This window comes from Galeopterus variegatus, unplaced genomic scaffold, assembly GCF_000696425.1.
Source record: "Galeopterus variegatus unplaced genomic scaffold, G_variegatus-3.0.2 Scaffold573, whole genome shotgun sequence".
NCBI classification, from domain to species: domain Eukaryota; kingdom Metazoa; phylum Chordata; class Mammalia; order Dermoptera; family Cynocephalidae; genus Galeopterus; species Galeopterus variegatus.
Genome location: NW_007726684.1, coordinates 364955 through 383617, shown reverse-complemented (window position 1 = coordinate 383617; position 18663 = coordinate 364955). Strand labels below are relative to the sequence as shown.

Sequence of the window (18663 nt, the reverse complement as noted above, 5' to 3'; positions counted from 1 at the left end):
GAGCAGAGAAGAGGGAATGAGTATTAGGAATATTTAGTTCCTTGTGCCAATATCATTTTCACCCTTGCAAAGTGAAGCCAGTGGGGGTTTGAATCTTACAACAGTTTCTTGTGCTTCTTGTAATGCTAGAAAGAGAGTGAACCAGACCGTTTGAGAACAAAACCCATTTTGTAACCTAGTAGATTTAAGTTTTCCTCCCAGATACTAACTCCTAGAAAGAATGAATACTTCTGGACTTTCTGGATACTGCGATACCACAGTAGCCAGCAAGAAAATGAGAAGAGGATTGCAGTTATGGTGGGACAGATACGGGAGTAGGAGGATGAGAACTGGAAAGGGTCAGGCCCATCCTGGAGGCAAGAGGCCAGAGCCCTCCACCTCATGCAAAGGGCCTTCCCTTCCTGCTTGCAAACTAAAGGAAGAAGATACAGAAGAAATGAGGCCAAATGAAACAATGAGAAGAGGATTGCAGTTATGGTGGGACAGATACGGGAGTAGGAGGATGAGAACTGGAATGGGTCAGGCCCATCCTGGAGGCAAGAGGCCAGAGCCCTCCACCTCATGCAAAGGGCCTTCCCTTCCTGCTTGCAAACTAACGGAAGAAGATACAGAAGAAATGAGGCCAAATGAAACGCAGAACTCACGATCTATAAAACCAGACAGTTTGGGCATCTTACCATGAATGAAAGGTGGGACAGAGGGACCTGGACCTTCTGCTGGGGAAGTAACCAGGACGACTCTAGCCTGGCTGGCCTGAGGGTCCTCATCCCTCTTGAAAGAGACAGGCAACAGTTGACATCCCAGGGTCTGTTGCCAATGGCTCAAAGGTTGACTAAGCAAAGATTTTTGCACACACTATGGAAATGTTAGGGGACTGTCGTGAGCTGCTACTTTGGGAGGGGTGAAAAGTGCCTAAGAGCAGAGAGCTCAGAGAGAAAAGGTTCACAAGACCAAGCAGGCCCCCTAATGTTGCCTTTCCCTCCACCCTCCCCTGGTGTAAAAGGACATCACTGGGCAAGCTTCCTCAAGGCAGGCAGCCCTCCTTCAGCATTGATAGGAAGATGGTAAAATTAATAGGGGTAATATAAGCTCATTTCAATAATAATGAGCTTACGAACATGCCAGGTTTTGATCTTTTCTGGTGCATGCATTCCTGGCAGGAACTATGGTCCTACGTAGGTAGTTGAAAGAACTGAAAATAGACTTAAAAAAAAGAACAAAATCCCCAAACAATAAAAAAAAAAAAATTGCCCCAATCACAAACTTAAAACAGCAATAAAAAAACAAGAAAGACTTAAACCAGAAAAAAAGGAAAAAAAAAATTGGACTGACATAAAACCATTTTTTTCTTTTAAATATTGTTTTTAATAGCTTCAAAAGTAATGAATTGTATGTGGCTAAAAATAGACCTGGGGTAGTGGTTAATGGGGCCTTGTGAATCATTCTGCATAGGAAACTGTCAATATTTTTTTGAGCTGTCAGAAACCCATTTAGTGGTTTTTGACAATTCATACTGCCTGATCCAGTTCTTAGTGAATTAGGGAAAGAAAGGAAAAAAGAAATATATCAATTTAAATTATGAACCCAGAGTCTGGCTTCCTGAATCCTGCTCTGTGCTAAAAGGAATATCAGGATGCTGAGGTTCAGAAACACTCTCTTCCTTTCTTTCTATCTTCCTACCTTCCTTCTTTGAACAGATAAAGTAAAATCACAGAAATCCATTCATACATTAAAGATGGAAAGGTATCACGGTCATTTGTGTCTAGGAGATATTTGGGGTTGGTTTCAAAGGGAATAATACAACAAGCTTCTCTTCAGAGAAAGGCTTACAAACACGAATATGGGGGTGACGAAAAAATCACAGAAATCCATTCATACATTAAAGATGGAAAGGTATCACGGTCATTTGTGTCTAGAAGATATTTGGGGTTGGTTTCAAAGGGAATAATACAACAAGCTTCTCTTCAGAGAAAGGCTTACAAACACGAATATGGGGGTGACGAAGGAATGACTTTAGTCCTTCTTCTCACCCCAACATTCTAGACTTAAAATTTGTGATTACATTTCAAAATCTGGAATTATTTTTGGGTGACCGTACTCTTTAAGGAGGTAATGAAGTGCCAATTTACTACGAGATCAGACAGGCATCCAAGACACACAGGGTCACAACACTGCTAATCAGGGACTTCACAATTTACATTTCTGGTTAGAACAAAAGACAGGTAGACAGACAGACAAAAGGCAACAGCAGAAGGCCAAAGTCACGGTAACTGCCATTTGGTACGTCTAAAGATGAATCACAAACACCCCGAAACCATCTCCCTATTTGGAGAGAAGGTCTCTTTATTTCTACACTGTGGTTAGTGTGATATGATTTTAGTATCCTCTAAGTCAATAAAAGAAAAGCTTAAGAAAGCAGATTTGGCTTAGCAAAGCAATGAGAAATTATCTTTAGGCATCTTTTGCATAAGTCAAAAATACTGAAAAGTTTGCAAGTTACCATGTCTCTTTCTGTTTTTTAGTTTTTTTTAAGTTGTTTTCTCTCCCTCTCAAGTTATGGATGAAAAACAGGAGCAGTTCCCTGTGAGACACCACCCCCTTTTCCGTGCCTTCTGTACAGGCCTTTTAGAGCATTATATTGCAAACTGGAACACAAAAGTATGAGTTCTAAAACTTCTACAGGAAATTGACTTTTATGATTGTCTACGTTGCATATACAGCATTGGGTTTTGTTTTGTTTTTTTAATGCCTAGTTTAAAATTTGCTAATGGATAAGTCTACCCCATTTTTAAAAAAAAATGCACAATTCAGCACTGATGTTTTGGGAAATGAACTAAAGGAAGAGGATTCTAAAACTTACCACACAAGTCTGGCCTCTTGATACATCCAGAATTTGCTGTGCTACTTGCAAGTCCATTAAAGGCTGCTAAGCCATCAGAGCTGTAGGCCCTGAGGACCGACAGCATGTTCATCGGCTTCTCCAGGCCCTGGGGCCCCCGCTCCGGCTTGGGCAGGCCCACCGAGGGGTCCTGGGTGGAAAGAAGTCCCGGGCTGTGCCACTGCTTCTCTGACACCTGCGGTAAAGGTGAGACAAGTCCCTGCACGGGCTGGGAGGTGTTTGGGGGCAAGAGGCTGTCCCCGCACTCGCCGCTGCTGTCCTTGCAGAGGGAAGACAGTGGCTTGCTCATCATTTCTGGTTCAGTTTCAATATCCTCTTCGTCGTTGTTCTCTCCCTTGGAGGAATCCATATCCTCCGAGGAGGCGATGTCAGAGAGGTCATCAGTAGTGTTCTTATTTGTGGTTTCGGGGATCAGGATGGGGGCGTCGTCTTCAGAGTGGGCCTTCCCATCAGGCTCCTTGTTGGGGCAGGCGCTGGAGGCCCCTGAGCCAACCATGCCTGGGTAGACACCAAACTGCTTGTAGAAGTCTGATGGGAAGTTACAGAATGCCGGGTCCACATGGCTGGGCCACGTGCCACTCTTCTGCTCCCCCAGGGTCTCTTTGATCTGTCCTTGGGCCATCTTCTCAGAAGCAGAATCTAGAGAGCCGATCACACCAGAAAGGCCCAGCTCTTTGTTTGATTGTACTGAAGGCAGCAGAGCCATTTTGCTTGCCTCACGGGCTTGGTCTTTGCAGTTGACTGTCACCCCCATGGCACTGTCTTTGCGTTTCGCTTTGCCCAGGTGGTTGGCCTGGAGATGAAGGGCCATGAGCTCCATCGAGGACGTTGTGAAAGCACAAAACAAGCAGCCGTGCCATGCGATGCTGTCTTGCACAGTCACTGACGAGCCCGGGAGGGAGGTGGCATCTGGCCGCACGGACAAGTCTAGAGGCTCATACTGAGATTTCTCAGACTTCCTCTGAGAGGACTTACCACTGGGTTTCTCCTCACCACCGTCCGCTCCATGTACTTTCATGGGAGGGGGGTCAGACAGGGCTTTGTCCTTCGTGTCCTTCTCCTTCTTCAAGGAGCTGAGGACAAAGCTATCCATGAAAGCTTGCAAGGACCCTTGGAAATTCACACCATTGCTCACAATGCTTTGATAAGCTCTTCCGATTTCAGAGAAGTGGGTACTTTTGGAAGGCAGGTCAGCGCCTTTCAGAGTGTCTGAAGGAGGCTCCGAAGACATGCTGGTGGCCTGCCCTGAGTGATCTCCGGATGAGAGCACCCCTGATGTCCACTGCTGAGAGGCAGGGCCACCTCTGAAGTCGACTCCAGGGAGCCCCTTAAAGGCTCCCCTCAGGATGTCTGGCCTGATAAACAGAGAAGCTTTGCCTGACATCTCATCCTTGTGGTCTTGGTTTGGGGGCTGCCCAGACAGTGGTCCAGCTCCATTCTGTCGCTCCCGATGGTGTCGTTCTAGGTGGTATTTTAAGGATGCTGACTGGGTGCCAGCATAGTCACAGTGGGGACACTTGTAGGGTTTCTCACCTGCAAGATTTTGGTATAAGGAAAAAAAAAAAGTGTTTATCTCATTTTGGTGTGCTGAACAAGGCTAGAAGGATCAACATTTGTCCTTTGAAACAAAGCAGCTCAAACTAATAATTAGTTAGAGAACAACTGTTTTTTAATAGAAGAATAATTCGTACTCTTAAGCTTTTTTAATGATTTTGTACCATTTGGGACTATTCAGGAATGACATACTATCTACACACAATTAGCTATCTTTTTCTTTATCTAACATGTGAAAACGGCTGTAGATTTAAAAGCTATGATTATGAAAATTAAGCATAATAATTTCAACCACAGTGATCATTAAAAGTAGAAGTTTAAAAAGACAAAGTATGTAACAAATGGGTGGTTGCAATATTTTGTGTATACAATAGCTCAGAAATTTGTTTAAATTATACACATGGAAACCATTTTTAAACCTAAAAATTTTATGGCACTGTTACGCAAGACTGAAATGAATGATTTAAGTCTTGCTCTGCAGTAAATCATGGATATAATTAGCAAATGGCATACTGCACAAGTAATTTATCATTATTTGGAGGGCACCATTCCAGACGGTCTCAGATATCTGCAGACCTACTGCATTGTTTCTAAATAAAGAACTATAAATACCGATTCTATAAAATATTAATACCATTACAGTGCATTATGATTGCAGCATGTAAAGACATATAGTTAAGATAAAAAGCAGTCAATAAAACTTAAAAGAAAATGAGTAATAAAAAGGCACAAAATATATTTAGTTTCTGTGTTTGAAATTAACATTATCTACTGGTCTTTGTAGTGCCTTAAATTTGTACTAATGGCAAACCTAATGCTCCGGTAGTAAAATGTGTAATTTACCTATAATAAGCGCTTTCTAGAGAATAAAAATAGCTTTAAAGAGTGTTTTAAAACATATAAGATAATTTTCATGAATTAAATATTTATTTAAATTCAACATCCAACTTCTATTGTTCTTTCCACGACGGGAAAGATACGATAACAGACAACTTACATCTGCCGGCATTGTGGGGTAGAGGAAGATCAGAGGGTAAACAAATGTGGATTTAAATATATTCCAAGAATTTGTTAGCAATCCTGGGTTTTTTCTAGACTTTGCAATCAAAAAGCTCACTGGAAGGAATGGGGACTCTGACAGTCCCTGTTAGCTTATTCACAATAGTATCCTGTCAATATCCACAATTATTTCTCCCAGGAAGCCCAACTACCCTCCCTCCCACCCCCTCCTCTGTTCCATTGTAAAATAGACTGATCTAAAAAGCAACAGCAAATGGCTGGTGAATGGTGTATTCTGAAGACATTTTACTGTGTCTAGTCTCAGCTGACGCCATGAATCCCAGTTCTCCAGACATAGGACATTTGAGGGCCTGAATTCCTTAAACAAGAGGACCAGCAGCCCAGGATCTGAGCAGGAGAATCCACTTCATCTCCAGATCAGAGATATTCTGCCTGCCTTATTGAAAGGGGGAAGGGGAACAAGTGCTCCTCATTCTTGCCTACAAGCTACTGAGATTTCCCTTGGATACTTCTTTATAGGTGGTCTTTCAGGCTGAGAAGGAGGCCCAGCCGGGAATCTACGTCTCTAAACATCTAGTCATCTCTGGCTAGACCAGTGATGTGGATCTAAGAGGAAGACTCTATCCCTTTTGAGGTAAAGACACAAAGGATTTCAGGGACCATTTTCCCACTTCTTGGAATCGATCTCTGTGTTAGTCTCAGACTCACTTCAGCCACTGCTGTTTGAACATCCCACCAGAGGACAGGAAACCATTGCTGGGATGGGGCATGGCTGACTCAGCTTACCCAGAAGCCCAGTGGCCAGGTGCAGCAGAAGCAGTCCCCAAAGCTTAGGGGTGGGGGTCTCGTGGAAGGAAAGCATGACTAGAATCCCAGGATCCTGGCCCATGGCTTAGTGGAAACCCCAGGGGAGGGCCCAGTGAGTGAGAGCCAGCAGAGGTGAGGCACACAGGTACTGGGTGAGACTCAGGTTGCCTTTCAGAAATGCACCTGGAAATGATTAAGTGCATCTGGCAAAGGCACTGTAGAGAAAGAATGAGCATTCATCAGCAGAGCCAAAGAGGGAGAATGTAGACTCTTAAATCCAGGCCTGAGTGGGGTGGAGGCTGCCTTTCTTGGTGGGGACTGCAGGGATGTACAGGGGATGTGTGTGTATATTTCTAAGGAACACACATTTGAAATGTGCACTGCAGCAGTGCTCCTCAAATTGTACTGTGCATTAGAACCACCAGGGGAGTTTGTTAAGGCACAAGTTCTGGGCCCTAATGCATAGCAGTTCTGATTCCCTAGGCCTGGAGTAGGGAGGACAGAAGTTGATATTTGTAACAAGAGTCCCTGCTGATTCTGATGCAGATATTGTAAAGACTACACTTTGGAAAAACCAACATGGAATTGCCTAGGGAGTTTTTAAAAGTACTGACACCTGGTCCCACCTCCCCAAATTCTTGAGTTAATTGGTCCAAGATGCAAAATGGGTCTTGGAATCTTTCAAAACTCCCCAGGTGACTCTCTGTGGAGTCTAGGTGGGAAACCTACATATACTCCTTGAGAAGTACCCTTTGAGGTGGGTTCTGTGGGACTTCTTAATAGGGAAGGCAGTCTAGACAACAGGAGGTATTTGGAGAGTCTGGACTGGGGACTGGACACCCCATGCTTCTCTGCACTCCACTGACACAGGATCCCGGCCTTGGTACCTTTGCATCCTCCACCTGTAATGTGAGATGTTGGAGCATGTATTCTCTGAGGCCTCATCCCAAACCTAAACTCACGCCAAGAGCTCAACTAAGTCTCCTGAGTGGGGCCAGAGACGTGTGTGTACATACACGTACACACCCACACACCCAGAACCGTGAAGATTCATTCACACATTTTTTGATTAAATGAACCAATGGATCAATGAACACCTCCTACCTCTCAAGCACTGTTCTTGGTACTTGGGAACTGAGTGAGGAATCAAAGAGATAGGGTCCCTGCTTTCATGGCTTTCAGGAGACGTATCATATGGTTATTAAAGCAAGCAGAATGCATGCACATGTGCGTGCACACACACACAGCATGCCAGAAGACAAAATCTCTTCTCGAGACCCACTCCTCTATAAAGTTCAAAATAGGCCTTGACCTCCACTGCTCCAGGGAAAGAAAGGTCATAGCTGAGAAACAAGAACAGTTAATTCTCAGCATTGGAGTCTCCATGGGCCCAGGCCTTGGTGAATTAGGGGCTGCTTAGTGAATTTGCTAGGGTTGTTTTGACTGCACATGATATACACAGATTCTAGGAAGCCCTCTCCAGCCATCCTGTCCCTGTTTCTGTGCTTGTGGATGGAAGAGTCCCTCCACTCTCTGTTCCTTCATATAACTCCATCTCCTGCCTAGGTCCTGAAAGGCTTTGTTTGGGTGGCTGATTCCTATCACCCCATCACCCAAATCTTCCAGAAAAATGCACCAAAGTGACATTCTCTGATAAACCCATCCCCTTTGGATTTGTGTTTTTTAAAAAAAAAAACAAAAAACCCTCAATTTTAATTTCTTTATAATCACTAAATTATTTGAATACCTGCCATTGCTCTCTATGCTGAAGCTTTTCCTCCCTTTTTCTGGGCTTCAGCACCAGTGAGGGGGCATAGGGAACTGCTTCTGAGACTAAAGCCAGCCCCTGCTGGGTGCGTGTCTGGCCAGGCACACACAAGGGACTGGAGTCGTCTGGGGTGAGCTTGCCCTCCTGAGAATCCTGAGCAGCCCACATGCTTCATGTTCCACTGGAAATATCCCAGCTGTTTCTCAAGCATTCTTTCCCCAAAGGGCACATTTCAGAGTGCTCAGGAGGCAAACTTCTCACAACATTGGCCTGCGTGGGGTGGGGGAACAACTGAGAAGAACGACCTATCAGCATAATTAACAGACTCTGAGGTGTGGTCAAGGTCTGCTCCTGCATTTGGCTGGCACAGACAAATGCTGAGTCCACCTGTGCTGAGAGCTGCTTCACAGTCAAAGCCACCGCATCTGGATACATTCTTCAACCCAAGTGCTCTGGGCTGACTCTCACCAATCCCAGGCTTCAGAACATGGCCAGACTTCTGCCAAGGATCGAGGCAGTGGGCCTGCCTAGCCCCCTCCCGATGGAAGCTGGACTCTGCCCGAGACTTGGACAGGCATTTTCCATGCAGTCTCATGGCACAGTCAACCCCAGACCCTGCCAGCAGTTCTGTCTAGTTGAATGATTGGCCACTTAGGCCATAAATGTGTCCAGATCTACCAGGGGGATCACTCAGACTGCCCCAAGCTTTCCAGGGGGTCACGAGTCCTCCAGTCACCTCCATGAGGTAGCAGTTCTGTCTAGTTGAATGATTGGCCACTTAGGCCATAAATGTGTCCAGATCTACCAGGAGGATCACTCAGACTGCCCCAAGCTTTCCAGGGGGTCACGAGTCCTCCAGTCACCTCCATGAGGCTTGGGATTCGCTGCCTTTGTGTCTGCCTGTTGTAGGGGTCACTCACTAACATGCCTTCAGAACCAGGCAGACCCCATGAGCATGCGAAACAGAGGGGTGGGGGCAAATGCATCTCCTACAGGGCAGCCGCCACTCAACTCGCACCAACTGTGGGCACTAGGACCTCTGGCTTTCTAAGAAAAGTCTCATATCCACATATCTATGTGCAGCATCTCAATTTTTAAATAACAGTGTCTACTTCAAAACTATTTCAAACACAGAGAGGGACACAGCACCCTTTTTTGCAGACTAGATCTGGACCAAGCAGCCAGTTTGGCACTTGTGTCTGGGACAAGGATGTGCAGTACTGGGCCATGCACCCACTGACCCAGGAAGCAAGTAAGGACACTGGAGACCTTCTGTGGGGAAGCCCTTCACCACATGTTAAAGGAATAAGATGTGGGCCCAAACAACGTATTTCTAGAAAAGAGAATTTTGCTAGAAAAGGCATAATAAAATAAAAAATCATCAGGTCACCATTCCAATGGGCTGATAAGATTATTGGTGCCATTTTACATTGAGCCACCTTCCCAATGACATATGGCATAAAATACATATTCAACTTTGTTTTTTTTTTTTTTGTCTTTTGTCTTTTTTCCGTGTCCGACAACGGATCGCAACCCTCAGTGTTGCCCCAGGACCGGACCGGGGACCGGCAACGGGACTGCAACCCTCGGTGTTGCTCCCGCGCCTCACTCAGCCGCGCCTCGCTCAGCCAGTGAGCGGGAACCGGTCTGTATGTGGGATCCGAACCCTCGGGCGGGAGCGCCGCCGCGCTTCCCAAGCGGCGCACTATCCAGTGCGCCACCGGGCCGCCCCCCATATTCAACTTTGGAATGTTATTGATAACACCTCCCAAGTCATTGTATCATACATTTTTAGAAATGTATGAACAGGTGATTTAATTAGTTTATTGTACCTGTTTTTACACGGTAAGTCTCTTATTACTCTAACCCTCCACTGTGCACTTGATAGGCAGAGAGACCCTCAGTGCTCCGTGGAGCTACTTTGGAGCTATTCAGAGCAAGTTTCCAACAGCACCTCTCCAAAAATAACAAATGGATTCATATTACTCTCTTTGGAAACCCCTTAATCAAGCTTTTAAGAAGTGATTCATATTTCTAATGTTATTTTTTCATTTTTTTCCTAAATCTCCAAAAGTGTTTTCACTCTTAAGTTGAGTAACTGAATATTTCCCCATTATTTGCATCCTCTCTTTGATATTTATTTAGTCTTTCTAACATGTCTTTACTTAGTTAATACCAGGAGAGATAAATATGGTGGTGCCTTTGCAGCGAAGCTTCAGTACATTAATATAAATTGTACACTAATTCCCCCAAAGCATATATATGTTGTAAACCTGAAGACTTTTCACACAGCTGCTTATTGCTAAACAGTGCCTTGTCCAGAAGGGGACAATCTGTGTCTCTAATTGCTGTCACTGAAGCCGAGATTCATTATGTGACTTTCCCATTAAAATGTGAGCATTAATTTGTATAATGAAATATCACCCACTGCAGTGTTCATTAGCCATGCCCTACTGTATACGGCACATTGTTAGCTACCTAGAAACTGTAGTTAATTTCACTAATGGATATTTCCCTACTTAGTGTTTGGTAGGAAATTTATACTGTAACATTACCTCTTAAACTTTTAAGGAAATTTAAATTCAATCAATTATTTTCCACAAAAGTTTGGGATGTCATTAAGGCAGGAAGAGCTAGGATGAGGGACTGTGGAGGGATAAAATGGGCTTTTAGTTCATCTTAGACATAGAAAAACAATGGAATTTTAATTCAAAACAAAAAGAAAAAAAGAAGAATCATCTCCTTTTGGAGATCATTACTGAGGTGGCTATCCTGTCACTAAGGATAATGACACATGTTCTCCTTTTAAAAAAGGAGATGTTTTAACCAACTCATTTTTGAACATTTATTCAATGTGCTTTTATATTTATTCGATGTGTTAAAACAGCCTGGTTACTTTACTTAGAAGAGGAAACACAGAAGCATCAACAGGAAGGTATGTGTATACCAGACATAAGGCACCTGGAGAGAGTTGGCTAACACTTTCATTTCCACCCCCGTGTATGTACCAGCCAGTGCTTGGGAAGCACTTTGAAGAGGAAAAGTGGTTTCCAAAATGGCATGAGGTGTATATCATCTCCGTGATGCCGGGAGTGATTCCACCCCACCTTCCATCCCCGGGGTCTGAGTGCCACCAAACACCACGGTGGCCATTTCCCGGCCTCACCAATTCCCTAAACTCATTTTGCTAGTGGGGAAACTGAGGCACATGGGGTCCAGGGGGCCTGGCCTCAGGCCAGTCTGAGTTAGGGGTAAAGGAGGATCCAGGATGCACAGTACTTCCCTTTTAAATCACCTGGAGGCTGCGCCAACACAACTTGTGAGTACAAGTCACTTCTTTCCTTCCTGCTCCTTATGGTGTGGACACACACTGTCAAAGAAATGTTGCGTTAATTCCCTAAAACAAGCCAGAAATGCACCAGAAAAGTAAAAATAGCAATACAGTGCAGTGGTTAAGAAAATGGGATTCCAGATTAGGCAGGTGTGAGTGACAGTCCTTAATCCAATGCTGGGTGACTCGGGTGGGAAACTTTGCATCTCTGAGGCTCGGTATCCTCCCCTGTAATGAGGCAGGGGATGGGACCTCAGTCCCCGAGGTGCTGTGAGAATTGAGGAGCCGAATGGTGTGCGGTGCTCAGCACAGTGCCTGGCCATGGGAGTATACAGAAAGTGGTAGCTACCTTCGCTATTAGTACTGCTGTTACCCCTGTTGGGTGAATTCGTCTGCGTTCAGCCAGTTGCTGTCACACTGTGTAGACACAGCCTCAGTCATGAGGCAAAATAACTCCAAGGCTGACCTTCCCACCCTGCATTGGGTGTGCAGCCCTTTGAGGGCTGCAGGGGAGAATTCTCTCAGTTCCACAAGTCTCTGTGGTCCTAGAGGAAAGGGAAGCCTGGTGACAAGAATACAGGTGACAGTGAGGGGAGCACCTCTGTGCATCCCACGCCGCCAGCACCCAGGAGGGTATGCAATGCCGGGCATGCCTTTCAGACCGACCCACCCCAACCATCGCTGAGACCCCTGGAAACACACCACTGACTTCCCTGTGCAGATCCATTCCCATAAAGAGTTTCCAAACTCAGGGCTAGACCAGAGCGTGCAGCACATCAAAACCAGATTAATAAACCACTTGTATAATTTGAGAGGGGAAAAAAACTAATGAGATTTATTTTTAATTAGTCCCTGAAATTTCATGCCTCCAAGTTTTCACAAGTGAGGGTGCTTATTACATTTCTCTATAATGGTCATTCCTAGACCACAGCCCCCTCCTGGGAAAGCCACACATAGGTGAGCCACCAGAGGGAACCCAGCCTGGAGTCCCGTGGCCCACACAGGGCTTAAGTGACAAACACACGCCCCCAGACTTTCAGGGACTGTTCAGCACCTGCCTGCCTCCTGTAAACAAAACAGATACATCGGCTCCTCGAGAGGATCCCCAAACACCCATCTTCCCATGGTGGGGCCAGAGGAGGGGGCAATGAAGGAAAGGATGAAGTGCATTTGTGGGCAGCCAATAATGCAATGACTCGGTAAGCTCAGGGGAACCTTGGGGACATCCTGTCTCCCACTGCATGTCCTAACTACATGTCTTGTTGATGCATCTCTGTGAGGTGTCAACTTGACTGGGACCTGGGGTGCCTGGATATCTGGTTAAAGATTGTTCTGGGGGTGTGTGTGAGGGTGTTTCTGGGTATCAATGTTTGAATCGGTAGACTGAGTAAAGCAGGTCACCCTCCCCAGTGTGGGTGGGCCTCATCCAATCCACTGCAGGCCTGAACAGAACAAAAGGCTGAGTAACAGGAAACGTGCTCTCTGTGCCTGACTCTCTCCGAGCTGGAATATAAGTCTTCTGTATTTGGACTTGAACTCAGACTGAAACTTACACCATGGGCTCTCCTTGGTCTATAACTTGCCATCTGCAGATCTCGGGACTCCCCAGCCTTCATAATCACATGAGCCCATTTCTTATCATAAATCTCTCTCCTTCTCTCAACACACACACACACACATGGGTGCTTCAAAAAGTTCATGGAAATATTCATATGATCTTTTAATTCCATTTTTCCACAAACTTTTTAAAGTACCCTCGTGTGTGGGTTTATTTCCTACTGGTTCTGCTGTTTTTCTGGAGAACCCTGACTGATATAATCATCTTTCTGAGCCTGCACTGACTGGCTCTGAACTCAAATGATGGGCATGTGCTCTAGAAGAGAAATTGCCCATGCCCAGTGATTGGGACCTAATCAGGCCCAGGATAAAGTTTCCACAAAAGACAACTCTAGCCTCCCCTGGGTTGGCCAGCAGTCAACATCTGCACTGGCAGGAACCAGAGTCGGGCAGCCCCTAGGACCTGACTGGCCTTGCAGGCTTCCAGAGTCCTGGGGGCACCTACCTTCAGTCCTCATGGATCTGGCTCTCCCCAGCCCCAGGTGTTTGGAGCAACCTGACTGGTGCATCTTCTCAGCTCTTCTCTAATAAATAGGTGTTGAGAAGAGCAGTAATTGAGTTAATGCAGTGAAGAAAAAAAGCGAGGTGGTTTTCATTAGTCAATGTTATATGATCAAGACTTCTAATAAAGATGGAGTAGGATAGAAAAATACAAAGAATGTGCCACCTCACATCCCAAGCAATTAAAAACTACGTATTAAATGTTGGATTTTTAAATGTGTTTCATTTAATGGGTCCATTGTAGAAAAACTTCAAACAATGGCATTTTGGAGAACGTGTATTTTTATTTCATAGACTGCTGTCCTCTGGCCATGTCATTGTATTAAATGTTGGATTTTTAAATGTGTTTCATTTAATGGGTCCATTGTAGAAAAACTTCAAATGATGGCATTTTGGAGAACGTGTATTTTTATTTCATAGACTGCTGTCCTCTGGCCATGTCATTTAGAAACACAAAGACACAAGACCAAAGGGGAAGGAAGTTTGAGCATCTCAACAACTTGAGCCCCACATGAAATCATTTATTAACAAATAATGTGATTTTGATTTCTAATTACTCGTGTAATCTACACTTTTACGTTGTCATAATGGATGTTTACTTCGGTGATTTATAACATGTAACACTTTCTGTTCTATTCAAATGCACAAGTGTAAGCATTTTCCAACTTCTTTGTTCTTAGATAAAAAGACGGATGTACGGTACAGCAGTTAGATAAAAAGAAAATTGATCTTTATCTGGTTACCATTCTGCCTTTTAAACACTGCAAATGCAGTTTTCGAGGTGTGTGTGTGTGTGTGTGTGTGTGTGTGTGTGTGTGACGTTTCCATGGCTTTTTTCATTTTCTCCCTTATTCCAGGAAGTTTCCGGAATGCCTCTGTCCATGCCTCTGTCCCACATCTCTTGGAGTCTCCAAAGACTACTGGTCACAAACTTCAGAAGTTCGTGAAGCAGAAGTTTGGAAAAATTCTTCTTTCTCAAACTTTAAAACTGCAAAAAGCATTATCCACTTGCTTCCACCCAGGTCAGGAATCTGTGCAGTGTCTACACTTACCCATGGGAAGCTGATGGGGGTTGGGGCCAACGGGGCAGCAAAGCCCCTCACTAGGAGGCACCACTCTTTCATGCTGACCCACACTCCCTGCAAAGCCAGCCTCACCTGTGATGAGCCACCACCCAGCTAGTAAGCCTGGCCCAGGGTTTTGTGTCTACGTTAAACAAAAGTGCAGCATCACAAGACACTCCTGGCCTGCTTTCCATACTCTGGAGGACAGCTCAACGGTGGTGCCCTGTGGACAGCCTCCCATGTTTGGAAGTCTGTGGGTATCCCCCAACCACCACCACAACCCAAGGGGACCCCGGCTCCAACCTGGGGAGGAAAATGGACATTGGTATAATCTGAGAAAGCCAGATGTCTGCGCTGATTCCTCTTGAGCCTTGTTACTTTCACTAATTCACTTACTAATTCACTCACTCACAAATACTTTCTCAGTGCCCACCATGAGCCAGGCTCTGTTCTAGGCACTGAAGACACAGCTGGACAAACAGACACAGCCTTTGCTCTCACAGACCTCACATTCTAGTGCCTGCAGAAAGACAAAAACGAAATATAACAAGATGGTGCGTCAGATGGGGGTGAGCACCATGGGAAAACATGAAGCAGGAAAGAAGGGGAACAGGAAGTGCTGGTGGGGTAGGGGGTGCATTGTCAGACGGGTGGGCAGGAAAGTCCTCACTGAGAAGGGGACACCAGTGCCAAACCCTGAAGGGGAAGGGGCAAGTCACGCAGGCATCAGGCAGAGAAGTGCAAAGTGCAAAAGCTCAGGCAGGAACTTGGGGACCCTTCCCTGATCTCCTGGGGAAAGGGGGGTCTTCCCATCTGCATCCAGGAATCTAGCACTTGCAGCCTGACTGCCACGCCATGATTTCTGATAGGTTCTTGTGCTCCCTGGGGAAGGGACCCCATTCCCTACTGCCCTTGACCCCTCTGTGCCACCTTGCACAGTGCAGGGATAACAGGAGGAGGGTCACGTGTTTACTCGGGCACGTGCTCTGTCATCCACCTTTCAAATGAATTCATGATGCCTGCCCCTACTGGGTGTAAGGTACTGTTGCAGGCCCTGGATTTATAGAGATGATAGCAATGAAAAAGATGGACAACGTTACCACTCTAACAAATCTTAGATTCTGCTTGGTGGAAAACAAATAATACAAAAGGAAAAAAACAATGGATCCCAACAAGATCATTTCAGAAAGTGTTAAGTGTGAAGAAAATAAAACAGGGGTGTGAGGGACATTTCAGACAGGGACATCAGGAGTGGTCTCTCTGAATAGACCACATTTAAAAAGTGACCAACTGGAGGAAGAACATTCTCCAGGTGGAGAGAGTGGCAGGTACAAAGGCCCTGCAGCGCAGCAACTCGCGTTCTGCATGGGAAGAACAGGGACAAGGCATGTGAAGGTGTTTCTCGGTGACAATGAAGATCAGTGCAGGCTGGGGCCAGGAATGTGGTGGGGCATAGTTTTCAGAGGTCTCTCTTTAGCCTGGGGTGACTCCATGCAAGGGGCAGGGACTCTGAGTGAGGAGACAGCCTGTGGCCCTTTGCCACCTGTCCTCAGGGCTGCTCTCGGTTATCAGGGAGATTTGTGGGCACCAGGTGAAGTTCCAGGTGAGGGGCTCCTCGTCTTTAACCAGGCAATGCACGCGAGGCCCATATGCACTCGATATCGCCACACAACCCTGAGCTTTATTGATTCCTTGGGAAATACACCACAATTATTTTTGAAAATAGACGGCATATTTGTGTACCCTCTGAAGCAGCTCATACTCCAATAGATAAAGTGTCAGGAGAAAAATCAAAGAAAATGGAAGTGTCCATATCTCAGACAGATTCTTTTTTTTGGTATTGGCAATGTGCAAACAGCTAGCAGAAAAGCTGAAAAGGACAAGGACTGAGAGACAGTCGGAGAGACAGGCAGAAAGACGAAGAGAAGTCCTCACTGCAAGGGACTAGTATGAGACCAAAATAAGAGAAATGACCAGAGAAGCTCAGCAGCCATTTCTCTCGGTTTGGTTAAGAGCATCTCAATTTTTCTTTTGAGTAGACCCAGTGGTGGTCACCAACCCTCCATTCATGTAGCGTAAGGGGCCCCCTTCTTCTTTCCAATCCCGGAGGTAGGTAGGTGACCCAGGCTGGGCCAAAAGCTGGTCTGCGTGACACTTTGCAGGAGCTGCCACGTTCCTTTCTACACTTAAGAGTTTGAGCTGGGTTCCCATCGCTTATACCTGGAAGACTCCTAGTTCATACAAGAGTGTGGGGAGGTGCTGCCTCAACACAGTAGAAGGAAGCAGCATGTCCTGGGGCCTCAGACAGAGCATCCTCATCACAAGACCAAATTGCATGAGAGCTACGCCTCTGCGTTCTTGGGTCTTTTGGGAGGGTGATTATTAAGCCATGAATCAGAGAGTTAGGGTCAGTGCTGACCCACGTGGTGGTGTATAGACAGGCCCATGGAGAAAGTTCCAGTATCAATGACTAACGCTATTGCAGACCTGAGCCAGGAACATGGCAGGGCCCGGGGCTGCCTCTGCCTCTGAGCTGTGCTCCTGGACACACCCAGATTTCTCACCTGTGTGTATCCGCAGGTGGACCTTAAGGTGATGGGATGTCCGGAAAGTTTTCCCACAGTACGGGCAGTCCTTCAAGGCCGAGCCCAGGCTCCTGTCGCGAAGCAGTGCCGGCTGCTGGACGCCGGCAGATCTCCCAGCCTCCTCGCCAATGTCTGCAGCGAAGGAGAAACGTTCTCACATCACTTCAGCACATGTCAGAAGTTGTTCACACCAAAACTGCTAACACCACACAAAGTTAAACATGTCAATACTACACCTGTCTATTTCATTCTTTAAATCTGACAGAATGCTGACAATTCATGTATTTTCTTGTTATTCTCTTAAATTATTTCATCTTTCCCATCATCATTTTAAGCAGCATATGGTACCTTTATATTGAACTGAATTAAACAAGAAAAGAAACAGCTGTGTCAGCAGCTGGTTTGATTTCTTCTTTTGCTTAGTTCCTATTAAATATTTTTTTTCCAAAAGTTTAAAAATTGTGGGTGTTTGTTGAATCTGATTAATTTATAATATGGACTAGCTGGATAGTTCACTACAGGATTGAAATCATATTTGCATTATAGCAAGCAACAAATGAAAAAAAAAAATGCGTCTCAGCTGAATCCCTAAGACATGCAGACATACAGCTATTTTGGGACAGGAAAGAAAATTATCCAAAACTGATCATTTCTCCCTTGTAGAGTCTTGTATCCATTGCTGGCTGGTGTAATCTCATGAAAGGGAGAAGAAAAAGTATGGAAATGTGGTTCCACAATTAGCCCATGATAAACATATAGTGACATATTCAAAGTCATGTGCAGAAACTCAGCTGCAAAACTCCCATCAACTTAGAACACTGCAGTTAAATCTTTGTGCAGTGACTTGAGAACTTCCTCTGTAAAGTATCAATACAAATTTTCCTTCCTTCTGTTATTTGTTATGTAACCCAAACCATTAGAAAATGTAATAAAATTTACATACGGCTGCCTTCTGCACAGAAATGATGGGACATGATAGTAAATAAAACTGGGAAAATATCTAGTGGTTGGAGGATATGTTATTGCAAGATCCAAGGCCTGATATCCCACTGCCAAAGAGGCAGCATCAGGGGAGCAGAACAGGAGTCAGGAATCTTCATCTCAGAGGAGGGGATGCATGGGAGGCTTCTCTGGGCTCACTTTTGCTTCCTGAGTCACCAGCCTCCCTGCAGAGCTACAGGCTGAAAGCCTGGCCCAGAATCCAAGCTCCCAGGGTTAGCAGGGTCCTTGCAGCAGCTTCCAGCCCACCCTCTAGGCCTCATGGTAAAGCCCACTCTGGGAATGAGGGAATCTTCTGGAATAATGAACAGACCTGTGAGTTCCACAGAGATCAGAATAAATAAGATCTGTACCTTCCAAGCAATGGAAAATGCAAATTGCTTTCAATCTGCAACATCCCTTCCTGGTGTTCTCTGCTAACAGGCAGAAGGGACAGACTTACAGACCATGAACAAGATGAAGGCAAACACACTTAATTCTTATTTGGATGTTTGCTCCAAGCAACTGTGGAAACCCTT

General features: G+C 45.4%; 1 protein-coding gene across 3 annotated transcripts in view; it reads right to left on the bottom strand.

Moving 5' to 3' along the window:
- The window catches only part of ZNF536 (zinc finger protein 536), a 302345-nt gene that overhangs the window by 145258 nt on the left and 138424 nt on the right, over window positions 1-18663 (bottom strand). For 2 of the 3 annotated variants that reach the window (XM_008570131.1, XM_008570129.1), the window contains 2 exons: window positions 17126-17278; window positions 2861-4432 (listed from right to left, as the gene is read on the bottom strand). In XM_008570131.1, coding sequence (XP_008568353.1) covers window positions 2861-4432; window positions 17126-17278 — 1725 coding nt within the window. Of the gene's footprint in view, window positions 1-2849; window positions 4433-17125; window positions 17279-18663 lie in introns of those variants that run through there. The other variant, XM_008570130.1, reaches the window with a different exon arrangement.